Source organism: Pipistrellus hanaki (genome assembly GCF_964339955.1).
Source record: "Pipistrellus hanaki genome assembly, chromosome: 10".
Lineage (NCBI taxonomy): Eukaryota > Metazoa > Chordata > Mammalia > Chiroptera > Vespertilionidae > Pipistrellus > Pipistrellus hanaki.
In genome coordinates this window covers 836,015-850,818 of record NC_140512.1, presented here as the reverse complement: position 1 = coordinate 850,818, position 14,804 = coordinate 836,015, and the positions used below count along the sequence as shown (strand labels likewise).

Sequence of the window (14,804 nt, the reverse complement as noted above, 5' to 3'; positions counted from 1 at the left end):
TGGGCTCTGTGACTGCGTGTTCTCCCCCTGAGCTCTGTGACTGCGTGTTCTCCCCTGAGCTCTGTGACTGCGTGTTCTCCCCTGAGCTCTGTGACTGCGTGTTCTCCCCTGGGCTCTGTGGCTGTGTGTTCTCCCCCTGAGCTCTGTGACTGCGTGTTCTCCCCTGAGCTCTGTGACTGCGTGTTCTCCCCTGAGCTCTGTGACTGCGTGTTCTCCCCTGGGCTCTGTGGCTGTGTGTCCTCCCCCTGAGCTCTGTGACTGCGTGTTCTCCCCTGAGCTCTGTGACTGCGTGTTCTCCCCTGGGCTCTGTGACTGCGTGTTCTCCCCTGGGCTCTGTGGCTGTGTGTCCTCCCCCTGAGCTCTGTGACTGCATGTTCTCCCCTGGGCTCTGTGACTGCATGTTCTCCCCCTGGGCTCTGTGACTGCGTGTTCTCCCCCTGAGCTCTGTGGCTGCGTGATGGCTTGCGTTCAGAAGTTAAAGCAGCTCATGCATCTCCAACCGACTTACAACGTTTATATTTTTTATGTGATAAGAACATGGCTACTTTAAACTTTTTCTTCAAAATATTCTGGGGTTTTCCACAATGAGTATTTGGGCATCTTGTAATCAATAAGCACTGTGTACTTATTCCAAAAATGAAGCCGGTTTTATGAAACAGAAACTAAATCATTCTGTGTTCAGTGAGTTGCAGAGTTATGGAGCTGAAATGAACCTTAAAATGGGTGTAATTAAATGTCTCGTTTATAAATGCGCCCAGTTCGGGAGGGGCGGGAACGGGCTCCGTGTGGGATCAAAGCCGGTGCTCGCTGCCCGTGGGCACTGCGGGCCCAGATCACATCCTCTGACACAGGCTCGGCTCTCGGTCCTGGAAGGGAGTCGGACCAGGACAACGGGTCAGCAGAACAGACGTGGCCGCGGGAGCCCAGCACGGGTGCCGCTGGCAGGTGGGGAGGGGCTGGGAGAGGTGAGCAGGGCAGGGCTGCCCAGACGCTCCCAGGCGCCTGTCCTCAGGAAGGAGGGAGTGGGGGAGGGGATGGGGCTCAGATGGAGGACCACATGCCTGTGGCCCTAACCCAGGACCAGAGCCGCCTGTCACCACCTGGCATGCTCTAGCAGCTCTGGTCTGCGCTGCACCAGGGCTCACGCCTCTCACCTCCCCGACCCCCCGCAGCCCTAATAGGAGCTGCTGCTTCCGACCTGCCCAGCATTTGTCCGCCCACGTCCATGCCGATCCATTTCATCTGCGCAGACTGCTTTCTGCAAAGCGCCGCCGCCAGCTCTGCTGGCTTTCGCCAATGTGGGAACAGACCCTCCCTGGGGCTGTGGGGAGCCAGGGGGCCCATTTCTGGGCATTTATCCGAGAGAGTCTGCCTCAGGATCTCACAGATGCCTGCACGCACATTCCCTGCAGCTGAGTTGTGGGAACATCTGTGTGTCCACCGAGGGCAATGGACAGGTCTACTGGTTCCACGGCCAGTGCACAGGCCCTTGTGACGGCGTGGGTGGCCACAGGCACTGTATAAGCCAGACCCAGAGACCAGTGCTGCCTGAGGCCCTAGCAGAGGCACCTCAACTTCCCAACTCACAGCCCGGAGAGGGGAAACCCTGAGCTTCCTGCTCGAACCTCTCCTTCCCGTCCAGCCACCCCGGCCCTGCCTCAGTCTCTCTCTGTCCAACCTCAAAGCCAGGGCTCTGTGGGGGACGGGGCCCTGCCCTCCGGAAGGCCCCAGCACTCTGTACTCACAGTGGTAGCTGGACGTGGGCCCCGGAGGCCTCGGGCGCTGCGCCTCCAGCCCTGTCCCTGGGGCCGCATCCAACTGCTCGCTGGGATCGCTGGGATCGTGCAGAAGCGTCAGAAACACCTTTTGAGAATGAAGAGAGCCTCACATGACATGTGATCCTTCCACACACACCGCTTCCTTCTGCCTTAATTCCCACCTGGTCCTACGGAGACATCCACCAGCTTCCGGACTCACGTCTTCATTACTCTCACTGGGCGACCCAAGGCCACTGAGCTCTGGGCAGGCTGAGAGGCAGCCCACAGGCCGCTAAGGGGGTGGCCTGACCGTGACCCTTACACTCCGGCAGACTGGTCAGACCAGCAGACGCGGGAGACAAAGCCACGCCACAGAACCGCGCCCCATGCCCCAGTCCCGACCCGCAGTGCCTGCAGCACGGAGGCCCAGAGCCGGACGGGCATGGGCCCTGCCGCCTCAGCTTCTGTGTGGACCTCCCCGAGGCGGTCCCTGTAAGGGAAAGGCCTGAGGTCCCTGCTTTGTGCTGGGAGCGCAAGTCCCACCTCCATCAGCAAGAAGGGGCGGACAGAGGGACAGAGGGGTGTGAACCCAACAGGCAAGGCCTGCCCAGGAGTTCTCTGTTCTTACCGATTTTTCGCAGAGCGTAAACCACTATGCCAGGCCCTGGGGCCCCTGGATCTGATCTTTGTCACTCAGACCCAAGCTCCAGCCCTGCGTGCTGGGGCGTCTGAGCTCACGCTCCCCCTCTGGCGCCCAGCTCCTTCCTGACACAGGGGCCCGCGGAGCAGAGCGGGTGGGCGAGCAGACGGCCCACCTCACCGCGGCCAGCCTGTGACCCTAAACCCCGGAATCACACAAGACACAGCCTGTGCCGGTCACGGGAAGCTGTGCTGTGGGGCAGGGCGCATGGGCAATGTCTGGACCTTCCGCTCACAATCGCTGTGAACCCAGAACTGCTCCGAAAATGGTGAACTAACAAGCCCACCACTGGAACTGGACTGTCTGCACTGTGTCAGCAGACCGCGTGGCTTCAGGGTGCTGTGCGAGCGCCACCCTGAGCCACGGAGCCCTGGCACCCGGCCAGCCACACCCGGCAGACCAGGTCCTCGCGGGAGGAGGAGGGAAGTGTCCGCTCTGTAATGACACTGGTGACAGCAGTGTCAGATTCACACGTAACCTCGCTGGCTGGGGTCTCCTTGGGGGCCATGTTTACGAGGCACGCCCTGCGGTTCAGCCGCAGTCGGTGTGACTGGCAGGCCCCTCCCCCAGCGGCCTGGGCAGAACTGCAATTAGCAGCCGGCAGGCCGTGCGGTCGATAGCAGGCAGAGACGGGAACGTCAATACTTGCCGAGTGTGAAGGAGGGATTGGCTGGCGGCTGTTTTATAGACTGCACACACAAAGGAGAGCGCTCTGAGTGCTTAATCTTCTCCCATTTAAGATATCTTTCCCAAACGGGCCCAGCGTACATCGTGCTGTATCTGGTTAAGTGCAGTTTTGGATCCTCTGCTTATGGCTGTCCCTCACACAGACTCTTTCTTAGCGTCTGTGTGAGGGAGAGGAAGGGGAGGCACAATCTGATCAATGGTGCTTATTAGCGCCTCTGAAGGGCCAAGCACGCGCCCAGCGTAGCGGGTGGAAAGCAGCCAGAGGGGGGGAAGCAGAGCCTCTCCAGGGAGCCAGGAGGCTGTTCTGGCTTGTAGCCCGGCTTCCCGGTGACGAGCGGCAGGGCAGGAGCGGGCCTGGGGAGGTGTGCGGAGGAGCTGCTGGAAGAACTGCGCTGTGGACGGCGGGTGCACGGTGCCCCCTCCACTGTGTGTGACTCCCTGGCCCGAGCATTCGTCAGGACTGAGGGGCGTGGGTCTTGCCATGTGCAGCTTCATAACTAACCAAGCATTTTACCAGCAGCAGCAAAGAGGAAGGAGATGGAGCATTTCCAAAAGGAGCGTGGACGGGCAAAGTATACATGAAATATTTTGGGGCCCAGCCGGTGTGGGTGCGATTTCCCATCAGGGCACAGGCCCAGTGGTAGGCTCCATCCTCAGTGGGGCACAGAGGCAGCTGTCAATGGTTCACTCTCATCATCACTGATGTTTCTATTTCCCTCTCCCTCTCCCTTCCTCTCTGAAATCAATAAAAATGCTTAAACATTTTTTTAATATTTTGGAGAACAAAAGTGAGTAGTAAGCAGAAACACAGCAGCAAGAGGGTTTTCAGAAGCTTGGCTGAGACGGAACACCTCCCACCCTGAAGCGCCCGCCCAGGCTCTGACAGAACGCCCGGCCGCAGACGCCCAGGCCCTGCCGGGAGGGCGGCAGGCAGGGGACGCTGAGAAGCCCGCCCCGTGCCTCCCTGAGCAGCCTGTGCTCAGTGCTGCCGCTGTTGTTAACGTGCGCGAACACTGCGTGGAGGTCGGGGCTCTGGCACCCTAAGAGCTGCGGGACTTTAATGCTCGTGGTTCCGGAAGCTCCCGACGCTGCTTAGAGTGCAAGAGCCACCACCACCCGCCCACGGTCTGCGCGGCTCCCGGGCAATGCGGGCCCGCGGGCAAGCCTCCCGCTCCTGCTCCAATCTCAGCTCCGACCGCTGCTTTAAACACTGACGGCCTCCGGAGCTTCTAGCAATGGAAAGCCTCAGCTTTCCATTTCCAGAGTCAGCCTCAGCCCCACACCAGCTGCCTGGGGTCGGGTCTGGCCCCCTGGGGGGGGGGGGCGGGGGGGAGGGAGGACCCCACCAGCTGTGTGACCACACGCGCCCTGACCTCAGACCCCCACAGAGGCCGGCGGGGCTGGGGGCCGGGGGCCAGCGGGGTCAGCAGTGTGCAGCTGCTGGCCTCGGTTTCTGCTCGGTGTCTCTGCCCAGCAAGGGCCGCGGGCGCCCAGGGCTCCTGAGCAAAGCAAGGTCCACAGTGAACGGGAGGGCGCCTCCCTGAGGAAAGCCCAGCAGCCGGGCGGCCCTGACAGCATGGACATCGCTGGCTCTGGATCAGACGCCCGCTCTCAGATGCAGGAGTGCTCGCGTCCCTTAGAGGGCAGAAGCCGCCTGCCGGCGGTGTGTGGAGTTCCGAGCTGGCCTACGCCCTGCTGGCATGTCAGAAGCGGGGATAAACACGAACACAGAAGCCCGGCCCCCCTCAGCGGCCCGCCTGGTCGCTGACAGGACAGGGACAAACGCGCCCGTACCTCCTCCAGGGTGGTGTCTGCGAGCCCGCAGCCCGCCAGGCGCAGGCGGCGCCGGTCCTGCTCCAGCGCCCGGAAGAGCCCCGGGAAGGCGGCGCGGTCAGCGTCCTCGGGGAGGGCGTAGGTCAGCGTGTGCCCGCTGCGGGCCCTGAGGGACGCTCCTGGGACGTGGGTCTGTATCAGGGCCGTGGTGGGAGCCGCGTCCGGCGGGCCGTCCCGCTCCGGGGGGGAGGGCTGCCAACGAAGCCGGAGCAGCGGCATGAGTGCCGGCGTCCCAGCGCACCCGCTGAGTCAGCGTTTGGCCCGGGCAGCCCGTCACCTGCTGGGTGAGTGTCAGGCGGAGGCCCCGGCCGTAGGCCTCGGTCAGGCCCAGGGGGGCGCCGCAGCAGCGCAGCCGGCCCCCCTGCAGCACGGCCACGCGGTCACTCAGCGCCTCCGCCTCGTCCAGGTGGTGGGTGGTGAGGATGATCGTCCGACCTGCGCCCCGGAAAGGCGGCATCAGAGCCGGCCTGGCACAGGCAGTGGGAGCGGCAGTGCCAGGATGCCCACGCGTTTAACCAGAGAGAAGCAGCCTGGAGAAGGGACCGGCGCGGCCCTGACCCTCTCCTCTGCAGGCCTCAGGGTGGTGACCAGCTCCTAAGGTCCCCCTCAGACCACGGGCGCTCAGACGGGCCCCGCGGGAGAAACCCTGGCACAGGGCCTGTGTCCCTCCCGTCTCTAGGCCTGGCACACTGCTGCGAGCAGAGGAGATGTTTTATAGAAAGGAGAGAGCGCCAGGCGTCCCTGTCTCCTGACTACATCCTCAGGCTACAGCCTGGCGGACTGGAAGGCTCCCCCGGAGCGGCTGCTGGGTGAGAATGGACGGCGCCATGTGGAGAAAGGAGCGTGGCCTGTAGACCTGGGACCACGCCTGTGAGAGGACGGGAGCACTGACACCGGAAGCCGGAGTGGCGGGCGGTGCTCTGGGAGGCAGGCGGGGCAGCCGGTGAGCACCGGAGAGGAGGCCAGGGAGCACCAACCCTGCAGAAGGGCAACTGCCAACCGCCCTCTGCATAGTCCCTGCGCTGGCCTCGGGCAGGGTGGACTCTGGTGGTGCCTGCACTGGCATCGGGCAGGGGGACTCTGGGCAGGGTGGACTGTGGGCAGGGTGGAGGCTGGACTCGGGGCAGGGTGGATGCTGGGCAGGGTGGACGCTGGGCAGGGTGGACGCTGGGCAGGGTGGACGCTGGGCAGGGTGGACTCGGGGCAGGAGGCCTCTGGGCAGGGTGGATGCTTGGCAGAGTAGGCTCGGGGCAGGGTGGACTCAGGGCAGGGTGGACGCTGGGCAGGGTGGACTCGGGGCAGGGTGGATGCTGGGCAGGGTGGACGCTGGGCAGGGTGGACGCTGGGCAGGGTGGACTCGGGGCAGGAGGCCTCTGGGCAGGGTAGATGCTGGGCAGAGTAGGCTCAGGGCAGGGTGGACGCTGGGCAGGGTGGACTCGGGGCAGGGTGGACTCAGGGCAGGGTGGACACTGGGCAGGGTGACTGTGGGCAGGGCGAACTCAGGGCAGGGTGGACACTGGGCAGGGTGACTGTGGGCAGGGTGGACTCAGGGCAGGGTGGATGCTGGGCAGGGCGAACTGTGGGCAGGGTGGACGCTGGGCAGGGTGGACTGTGGGCAGGGTGGATGCTGGGCAGGGTGGACTGTGGGCAGGGTGGAGGCTGGGCAGGGTGGACTCGGGGCAGGGTGGATGCTGGGCAGGGTGGACGCTGGGCAGGGTGGACTCTGGCTCTGGTGGTGCTGCCTCGCGGTGCAGGGCCCGGGCCCAGGAAGAGCAGGAGCATGGAGCCCACCTTCTCGGTACCGGAGCAGGATGTCCCAGATGCTGCGCCGGGAGCAGGGGTCCACCCCGCTGGTGGGCTCGTCCAGCACCACGGTCCGCGGGGTGCCCAGGAAGGCAGCGCCGATGGACAGCCTCCTCCGCAGGCCTCCGGACAGGGCGCGGGCCTGCTTGTGCTGGTGCGGTGTCAGCCCCACGTCCCGGAGGGCCCTGACGTGAGAACGGCCCGCCTCAGGAGCCGCTGCGGCCCCCGGCCAGGGGAGCCCTGCGCAGGCTGAGGGCGAGGAGGACTGACCACCCGCACCCCCACCAGGAGCCCGGCAAGGTGACCCCACACAGGTGACCTCACACAGGTGACCCCACACAGGGTGACCCACACAGAGTGACCCACACAGAGTGATCCCCACACAGGGTGACCCACACAGCAGGGAGTGAAGCTACAAGGTCCCCCTTGATCACTTAACCAGAGGCCCCGCGGCTGAGAAAAGAGAATTAGTCACAGGAAGTCAGAGGTGCTCTGTAAGCAAACCTCCATTTCTGCCCCTTCCCCTCACCCAGGCTCACAGCCTGGCCCCCCTGCAGAGGCTCCTGTCCCTCCCGACACCCTTCTCCCCGCTGACCGCCCCGCAGTCCCTCAGCCCCACACACTGTTCCCCGCTCCAGCCCCTCCTGTGGGTTCAGGCCACACGTCCGGCCCACGTCCGGCCGCCTCACCGGCCCCCGCCCCACGGGGCTCCACGTCGCCCTCCTCTGCCTCCCTGTCCTGGCGATGCCTCCTTTCCCTCCCTCTCCCAGCGCTCTCTGTCCTGTTTCTCTGCTCCTTTGCAGCAGAACCCCTTCCTCCGCTCCGTTACTGACCATGTGACCTTCCTCCACACGCCCTGCGGTCACCGATGGCCCGGCACTCTCCGTCCAGAGTCATTCCACGTCTTCACTGAATGACCTCAGCTCCATGCACCTGCCCTCCTTCTCAATGGGCGTCTCCTCCTCCCCGCTGGTGTCCCCTCACCTCTCCCGCCTCTCCGAGCGGCGGGGCAGGGCCCGGTCCTTACCTCCCGCTGTCCACTGCACACACACGCCCTACACCCACCCCATCCAACCAAGCAGCCTCCGCGGGGCCCAGCGCGTCCGCAGCTCCAGGCGCCGAGCTCGCTGCCGACAACACCCCTGACCCAGGCCTGGCTGAGGCCCCCACTCCTCTTCTCTCCTCTCCTCCAGGGGCCTGTCCTGGGCTCCGCCCTTCGCTCTGGCCACAGGTGATGTCCTGACCTCAGGGACCTGCACTGCCAGGTCACCGTGCCGACGAAGCTCCAGCTCCTGTCCTCACCCCGGGGCCCTCGTCCTGCCCTCACCTCCAGGCCCTGCCTGCACCCAGGTCCGCGTCCCCAGCTCACACTGACAGCCCGCCCTCGGCGCCTGTGTCCTCCGTCCCCCTCGAGGGCCAGTCAAGTGATGTCCTCCCGAGGCGCCCCCCTGGGCCCAGCGCTGGCGGCCGTGCCAACACCAGGTCAGAGCTGCTGGCTCATCTCCTCTCGTGAAGGCACTAATGTGTCTGAGGCGTCACTGACCCACAGAGTGCCCCCCCCCGGGGCCCCACTCACTGGTCCACCTGCTGCCGCCGCTCCGCCCAGCTCCGCTGCGGCGACCTGATGGCTGCAAAGAGCAGCAGGTGCTCCCGGGCGGTGAGCCGGTCCCACAGGACGTCGCGCTGAGGACACACCCCCAGCTCCTTCCTGACCGCGGCCAAGTCCGTGTGCACATTCCTGCCGTCGACGAGGACGGTCCCAGAGGTGGGCACCTGCAGCCCTGTCACCAGAGACCTGCAGACAAGACGTGCCCGCAGGTCAGTCCTGGCCACGGGTGCGGGTGGGTCTGTGAGCACGGGGGCCGGGGGGAGGGGCACAGGGGGCCCTGGGGGAGGGGCATGGGGACCAGGGGGCAGGGCGGGGGGCACTGCACTCCAAAGCCCTCGTGACCAGCTGTTTGCTGGCTCTTTCAGACTTCCGGGAGAAGCACTGGGTGGGTGTTCCCATTGCTGCATGCCTCGGGGGTTTTGCTTTAAACAGTGACGATCAGCCAAAACCGGTGTGGCTCAGTGGATGGAGCGTCGGCCTGCAGACTGAAGGGTCCTGGGTTTGATTCCGGTCAAGGGCATGTACCTTGGTTGCGGGCACATCCCCTGTAAGGGGTGCCCAAGAGGCAGCTTATCAATATCTCTCTCTCATCAATGTCTCTAACTCTCTATCCCTCTCTCTTCCTCTCTGTAAAAAGTCAATTAAATATATATTTTTTAAAAACAAACAGTGACGATCAGTCTGCTGACGGGCGGGCCCCGGAGCCTGTCCTCTGAGAGCTGCTGGAGGGAACCCAGAGGCCGGCTCCAGCCAGGCCCACGGAGAGAGGAAACCCATGTTCCCCTTCTAGCACGCTCCCCTGAGGTTCTGAAGCCTCGTGTGCATTCCTTGCCCGTCAGCTGTGTCAGAAGCACCGTCAGCGGCTGAAGGGCAGAGACACGGCTGCTCCCCAGGCCGCCCACCATCACCAGAGGCTCAGCCTAAAGGGCCTCCGTCCCACAGGCCGCTCAGCTGTTTTGTGGCTCGAACATCTGAGCTTCTTATTTCTCTGGGACAGTAAGGCTTGATTATTAGCCAAATGCATAGCCTTTGGATTCTAAACTAAACATCCAATCAAAAAAAAAAAAAAAAAAAAAAAAAAGCCAACCACACAAAATCAGGACATGAAAAACTATTCAGGTGTTCAGAGAACTACAAACTAGCTCCGAATGTCCCCTTCCCACAGAAAAGCAAACACAGTTAACTGAGGAGAACAATGAAAAGGGCCCTAGAACTTTCCAAGATCCAAGTAAAAGCAGGTGAGTTCATTGTAGGGAAACCAGGAAGAATTAAAGATTTTAGAACCCGTTACCCTCTCCTAGTGCCTGCCCCAGGCCTCAGGGTGGCTGGGGACTGGGGAGGCACAGCAGCTAGGCAGAGGGCAGGGGCAGAGGGCAGAGGCAGAGGGCAGGGGGCAGAGGCAGAGGGCAGGGGCAGAGGGCAGGGGCAGGGGCAGAGGGCAGGGGCAGGGGGCAGAAGGCAGAGGCAGAGAGCAGAGGACAGAGGGCAGGGGGCAGAGGCAGAGGGCAGGGGCAGGGGGCAGAGGCAGAAGGCAGAGAGCAGAGGGCAGGGGCAGGGGGCAGAGGCAGAAGGCAGTGGGCAGAGGGCAGTGCTTCCTCCGTGAGAAGGGAACGGAGCTCGCTGCTGGGTGGATGGCATTCAGGAGGGGGAGCCCCAAGTTTTGCGAGGCGGAAGGGGACGCACACGATGGTGGTCTTCCCGGCGCCGTTGGCCCCCAGCAGGGCGGTGATCTGGCCTCTGTGGAAGGAGAGGCTCAGGTCCCGCAGGGCCGCCCGGTGGGGCTGGTACTCCTTGGTCACGGACACCAGGGTGACACCAGGGGGGCCTCCTTCCTGCTCCCCGCTCCCATGCTGAGGCAATGACCCTGTGGAGACGCAAACACACCGAGAGGGTGGCACCCCACAGTGCAGTGACCTAGCGGTGGCCTCAGGCATGAACTCTGATACCGAAACATGTGAAACATGCAAAAGTCTTCCTTCCCCAAAATCGAGAGGCAAGCTACATAATGGCAAAAATTAAGCGAAACTTCTGATTACAAAGGTTTGTACCCTCATGGTATCCATTCTGTAATGAAACAAAAATAAACACACATGTCCAAAACCCGTGGCTCAGTGGATAGAGCGCCAGCCTAAGGAATGAATGGTCCCGGGTTCAACGGCAGTCAAAGACATGTACCTTGGTTGTGGGCACATCCCCAGTGAGGGGGAGGGGTGTAGGAGGCAACTGATCGTTTCTCTCTCATTGATGTTTCTAGCTCTCTATCCCTCTCCCTTTCTCTCTGTAAAAAAAAATAATTTTAATCCCCTTTAATTTTAAAAAAATTAAAAATAAAGACACATGTATATACATGCATACACACACTAATACAAGCATGCACGCTCATGTGTATGCACACAGACACACATGTGCATGTGCATATGCAGAGGACAACAGCAAGCAGATTACACACCAAAAAGTCCTCAAGCCGAAACCAGTTTGGCTCAGTGGATAGAGCTTCGGCCTGAGGACTAAAAGATCCCAGGTTTGATTCCAGTGAAAGGCATGTATTTTGGTTGCGGGCACATCCCCAGTAGGGGGTGTGCAAGAGGCAGCTGATTGATGATTCTCTCTCGTCGATATTTCTAACTCTCTATCCCTCTCTCTTCCTCTCTGTAAAACATCAATAAAATATATATTTAAAAAAAAAAAAAAAAAAAAAAAAGCCCTCAAGCATTACTCTGGGGAGGAGGGAGAGGGCCAGATCTGAGAAGCTCCTGTTTTCATGGGTAACCAGGGAAGCCATTGCTTTGCAGACGGGCTGGGAGTGAACCGTCCAGAGAGCCTGTGCACTCGGACCCCTGCCGTCCTCCGACGGGCCAGGGAGGCAGAACTTGGGGCGGGGGCACCCTCCTGCTGTCCTCAGCAGCTCCTGGGAGCAGGGACGGGACCGGTCTCCAGGGGAGCGCCAGCAGGGGAGGAGGGGAGCCCGGGAACCCTGTGTCTGTGTGCCCCACGTGCTCCGTACAGACCTGTGTGCCCGGCGTCCTCACGGAGGGAGAAGGGCCTGGAGCCGCGGGCGCAGGGCCTCCGGGTGGCCAGGCCTCGCGCGCCCCTCCAGTAGGAGGCCGTGAAGGGGAAGTACCACGGCTTCCGAACACCCACGGCGCCTGAAACGAGCCACCGTCGGACGTGCAGCTGTAACAGGATGTCCTACCTCGTGAACACAAAGCACTAGTCCCTCCTCCCCCGCACAGGCCACGCCCGGGCCTCCGTCCCTGCCCCCGCGGCCTCCTGAGCAGGTAGCAATGCAGGTGGGAAGAGGGCAGCTGAGAGAGCCTTTCGGAGTCAGGAGAGAGACATCAGAAATAAGTTGGATATCAAGGGTGACTTGCTAATTAGACCATCCCCGCTCTAACCGATGTGGACTTTAAAGATACCCCTCACTGGTCTATTAATGTAAACGAATGGGAGCGCCAAACGGCTCCAAAACATGTGAAACATGCCAAAGTCTTCCTTCACCAAAGGAATTCTGGCTCCGAAACATGAGGAAGCTTTTACACTTTTATTTTCTAGGTCTCTTTGTCTTCCAAATATGGAATGAGACTTCCAGACCTTTTGTAAGCTTTTTTTAAAAATGAAAGAAGCCCTGTGAGCTGGGATGGGGGGAAGAGGGGGCAGTGTGCCTAGTAACTAACTACCTTGCAGGGAGCTTATGGCCTTGAGCACAGCACAACTCAGATATAGCCAGAGGTGCCTGGTGTGGGAGGAACCAGACCCTTCCGTTAGAGATTCGAGCAAGCTTGTTCACAGAAGCCAAATAGCAGTCAGTCAACAGAACAAGGAGCCGTCTGCTTCAGTGGGAAACTTTAAACAGCAGCTTCTACAACACAGAGGCTACTGGAACAAGACGGCCCGCGCTTCATTACAAAGGGTAGGAGTCTTACCAGGAACCAAGTTGCTCAGGTACCAACCACAGAGAAAGTAAAGGCCCGAGTCGACCAGAATCATCACGCAGACCCAGCCGAGCGCCAGGCCTGCCTGCTCCGAAGGCTGGTACAGGTTGCCCCACTGGACCCCTGGAGGGAGGGAGAGAGGGCAGAGTCAACCCGGGGAGATGGGGTGCTAGTCCTGGAGGCTCTGGCGCAGCTGGCAGCAGCTGAAGCCGAAGGAGGCGCTGGGTTCGATGACACGGGCACAGCAACATTAATATTTAATGTCCAGCATTTAAGGTGTTTGGAAGGTGCTTACCTCCCTTACTGGAGAAAACAGGCGTGCCACACAAAAAGGTAAAGAAGGCTCCTGCCCATCCAGCCTACATTATATCATGGTCTGTGCTCTTAGGAAACGTATAAACAGGACGTAGAAGGCCTGGGGTGGGCTAGGACCACTCTTTCTTTCTTACAATGTATTTGCAATTTGCTGCTGGGTTAAAGCATCCGCTAAGTAAGATAGCCTCTTCCTCAGTTCCCTCAGGGACCAGCCTGGAACTCTCATATAAAACACACGCTGACGCCAAAACTGGTTTGGCTCAGTGGACGGAGCATCAGTCTGCGGACTGAAGGGTCCCAGGTTTGATTCCGGTGAAGGGCATGTGCCTTGGTTGCAGGCACATCCCCAGTAGAGGGTGTGCAGCAGGCAGCTGGTCGATGTTTCTTTCTCATCGATGTTTCTAGCTCTCTATCCCTCTCCCTTCTTCTCTGTAAAAAATCAATAAAATATATTTATTTTTTAAAAATACACTCTAACACTTGCTCGAGTTCAATCCGAAACACTCCAAGGACTCACAGTGACTCTCCTCGCCTCTGCAGGCGCTCAGGAGGCCTGGCTCGCTCTGCTGTCTCGGCACAGCCTCCATAAATTGAGTGTTTTGCTGAAATGTCTGCGAACTCCAAGACCAGCGCCCAGCGAAAGGGCTAATAAACAGTAGCTGGAGGTGAGTCCATTTATTGCATATATTTTAAGTGTAAATGTTCATAAAAACCACATAAACATGTAAGAAATGTATGTCTGTCCCGGCTTAGGATGTCAGTTGTCAATATTTCAAGGTAATTGAGAAAGGCTGCCAATCCATTTTTTAAATGTTATTTTAGGCCGAATTAAAGGGATACCGTCCTGGGAGTGAAGCGGATAACTGTACCCTCTCGGCCCTGGCTAAGTCCCTTTCTGGACGCAGAGATGAGAGCGGGCAGACCCCATGGAGGCTGACATGTGACGAGAGAAGTGGGAAGAGAAACTGGGGAAGTGGGCAGGGACCCAGGGAGGCAGGTACCAGCTCCACAGGACCCTGAGATGGTGTGTGCACACCCCATTCCTTGAAGAACTCGGAAGGTTGCTAAGGGAATGGGGTGTTGGGGTGCCATGAGGAGAGCCGGGCAGCGGCTGGACCAGGCGCTGCGGCTATTCCTGAGGCTCCTGACGCCAGGCAGCTGGGCGCGCGGGGTGCTGCACGGCCACGTGAGCACCAGCTTCTCGTTCCCAGGCCCGGCTCTGTGGCGGGGACTTCCTGCTGTCCGCCCACAACAGGACATGCAAACCCCTAACCCCCAACCACGGAGCCGCCCGAGCCGCCCAGTCTCACCTGCCTCCTGCCCTTCCAGGAACGTGACGAAGAACACTCCTTGTCCGAAGGCGGTCGTGGAGAGGAGGCACTGCGGAGCGAGGGGGAGAGACGGCCGCTGGTGCGTGCGGGACAGGATGCCACAGCGCCACGCGGTTCCTCTCGGACCCGGGAAGCCAGCGTCCGCGCCTGGACTCTCAGCCCACTGTCAGCCCGGAAACGCGTGGGACAAGCTCGTTTTTAACGTAAAAGGTATTATTTCTCTTTCCTGCAGCGCCTGCAGAGGGATCCCACGCTGGGGGCACATGCGGGCGCACGGCCGGGGAAGGGCATTTCCTATGTTCTGTGTTGAGCCGGGCCCCGCCCAGCGCAGGCTGAGGATGGCACCCGTGTCCTGGCCAGGACAATGGAGCGCCAAGGGAACCGCTTCGCAGGGGAGCGCCCACGCCAGGAAAGGCGGCTGGGAAGGCGCCTGTGTTACTAAAAACATAACGGACCTGAACTTGCAAAAAGGAAACCACACTGTGTGTGCACGGAGCCCTGCCCTGAGGTGGGAGTGAAACGAGCACAGTGCCTGAGATCCACGCCTTTCCACGTGTAGAGCATACGGGCCCGCATGGCCGGGCGGCTTTCATTCCCTTGAAAACCTGACTGACAGCAGCCCAAACCGAGGTCATGGGTTTTACAGGGAGAGGCAAGCGGTCACACTGCGGGCACCAGGCGATGGGCACGATGCCCGCCCAAGAGGAGTGCCTGTCCGCCTGCACGCTGGCTGTGCTGGGTGCGTGGCCAGCAGGGATGGGCACAGAGGGTCCGCTGATGCTGGAGGAGGCGGTGTGGCTCACACAGCACATTCTCCCTCGGCTCAGCACAAGGAGA

The 14,804-nt window shown here is 60.9% G+C and overlaps 1 protein-coding gene across 1 annotated transcript in view; it reads right to left on the bottom strand.

The window, feature by feature from the left end:
- LOC311629317 (ATP-binding cassette sub-family A member 13-like) overlaps positions 1-14,804 on the bottom strand; it is a gene marked incomplete at its 5' end in the record, with an annotated part of 69,728 nt that overhangs the window by 26,988 nt on the left and 27,936 nt on the right. The window contains 9 exons of the mRNA XM_084897296.1: positions 1,746-1,863; positions 4,939-5,169; positions 5,255-5,412; positions 6,769-6,965; positions 8,357-8,575; positions 10,073-10,253; positions 11,398-11,535; positions 12,313-12,444; positions 13,947-14,016. Of these exons, the coding sequence (XP_084753422.1) occupies positions 1,746-1,863; positions 4,939-5,169; positions 5,255-5,412; positions 6,769-6,965; positions 8,357-8,575; positions 10,073-10,253; positions 11,398-11,535; positions 12,313-12,444; positions 13,947-14,016 (1,444 nt within the window). The remainder of the gene's footprint in view (positions 1-1,745; positions 1,864-4,938; positions 5,170-5,254; positions 5,413-6,768; positions 6,966-8,356; positions 8,576-10,072; positions 10,254-11,397; positions 11,536-12,312; positions 12,445-13,946; positions 14,017-14,804) is intronic.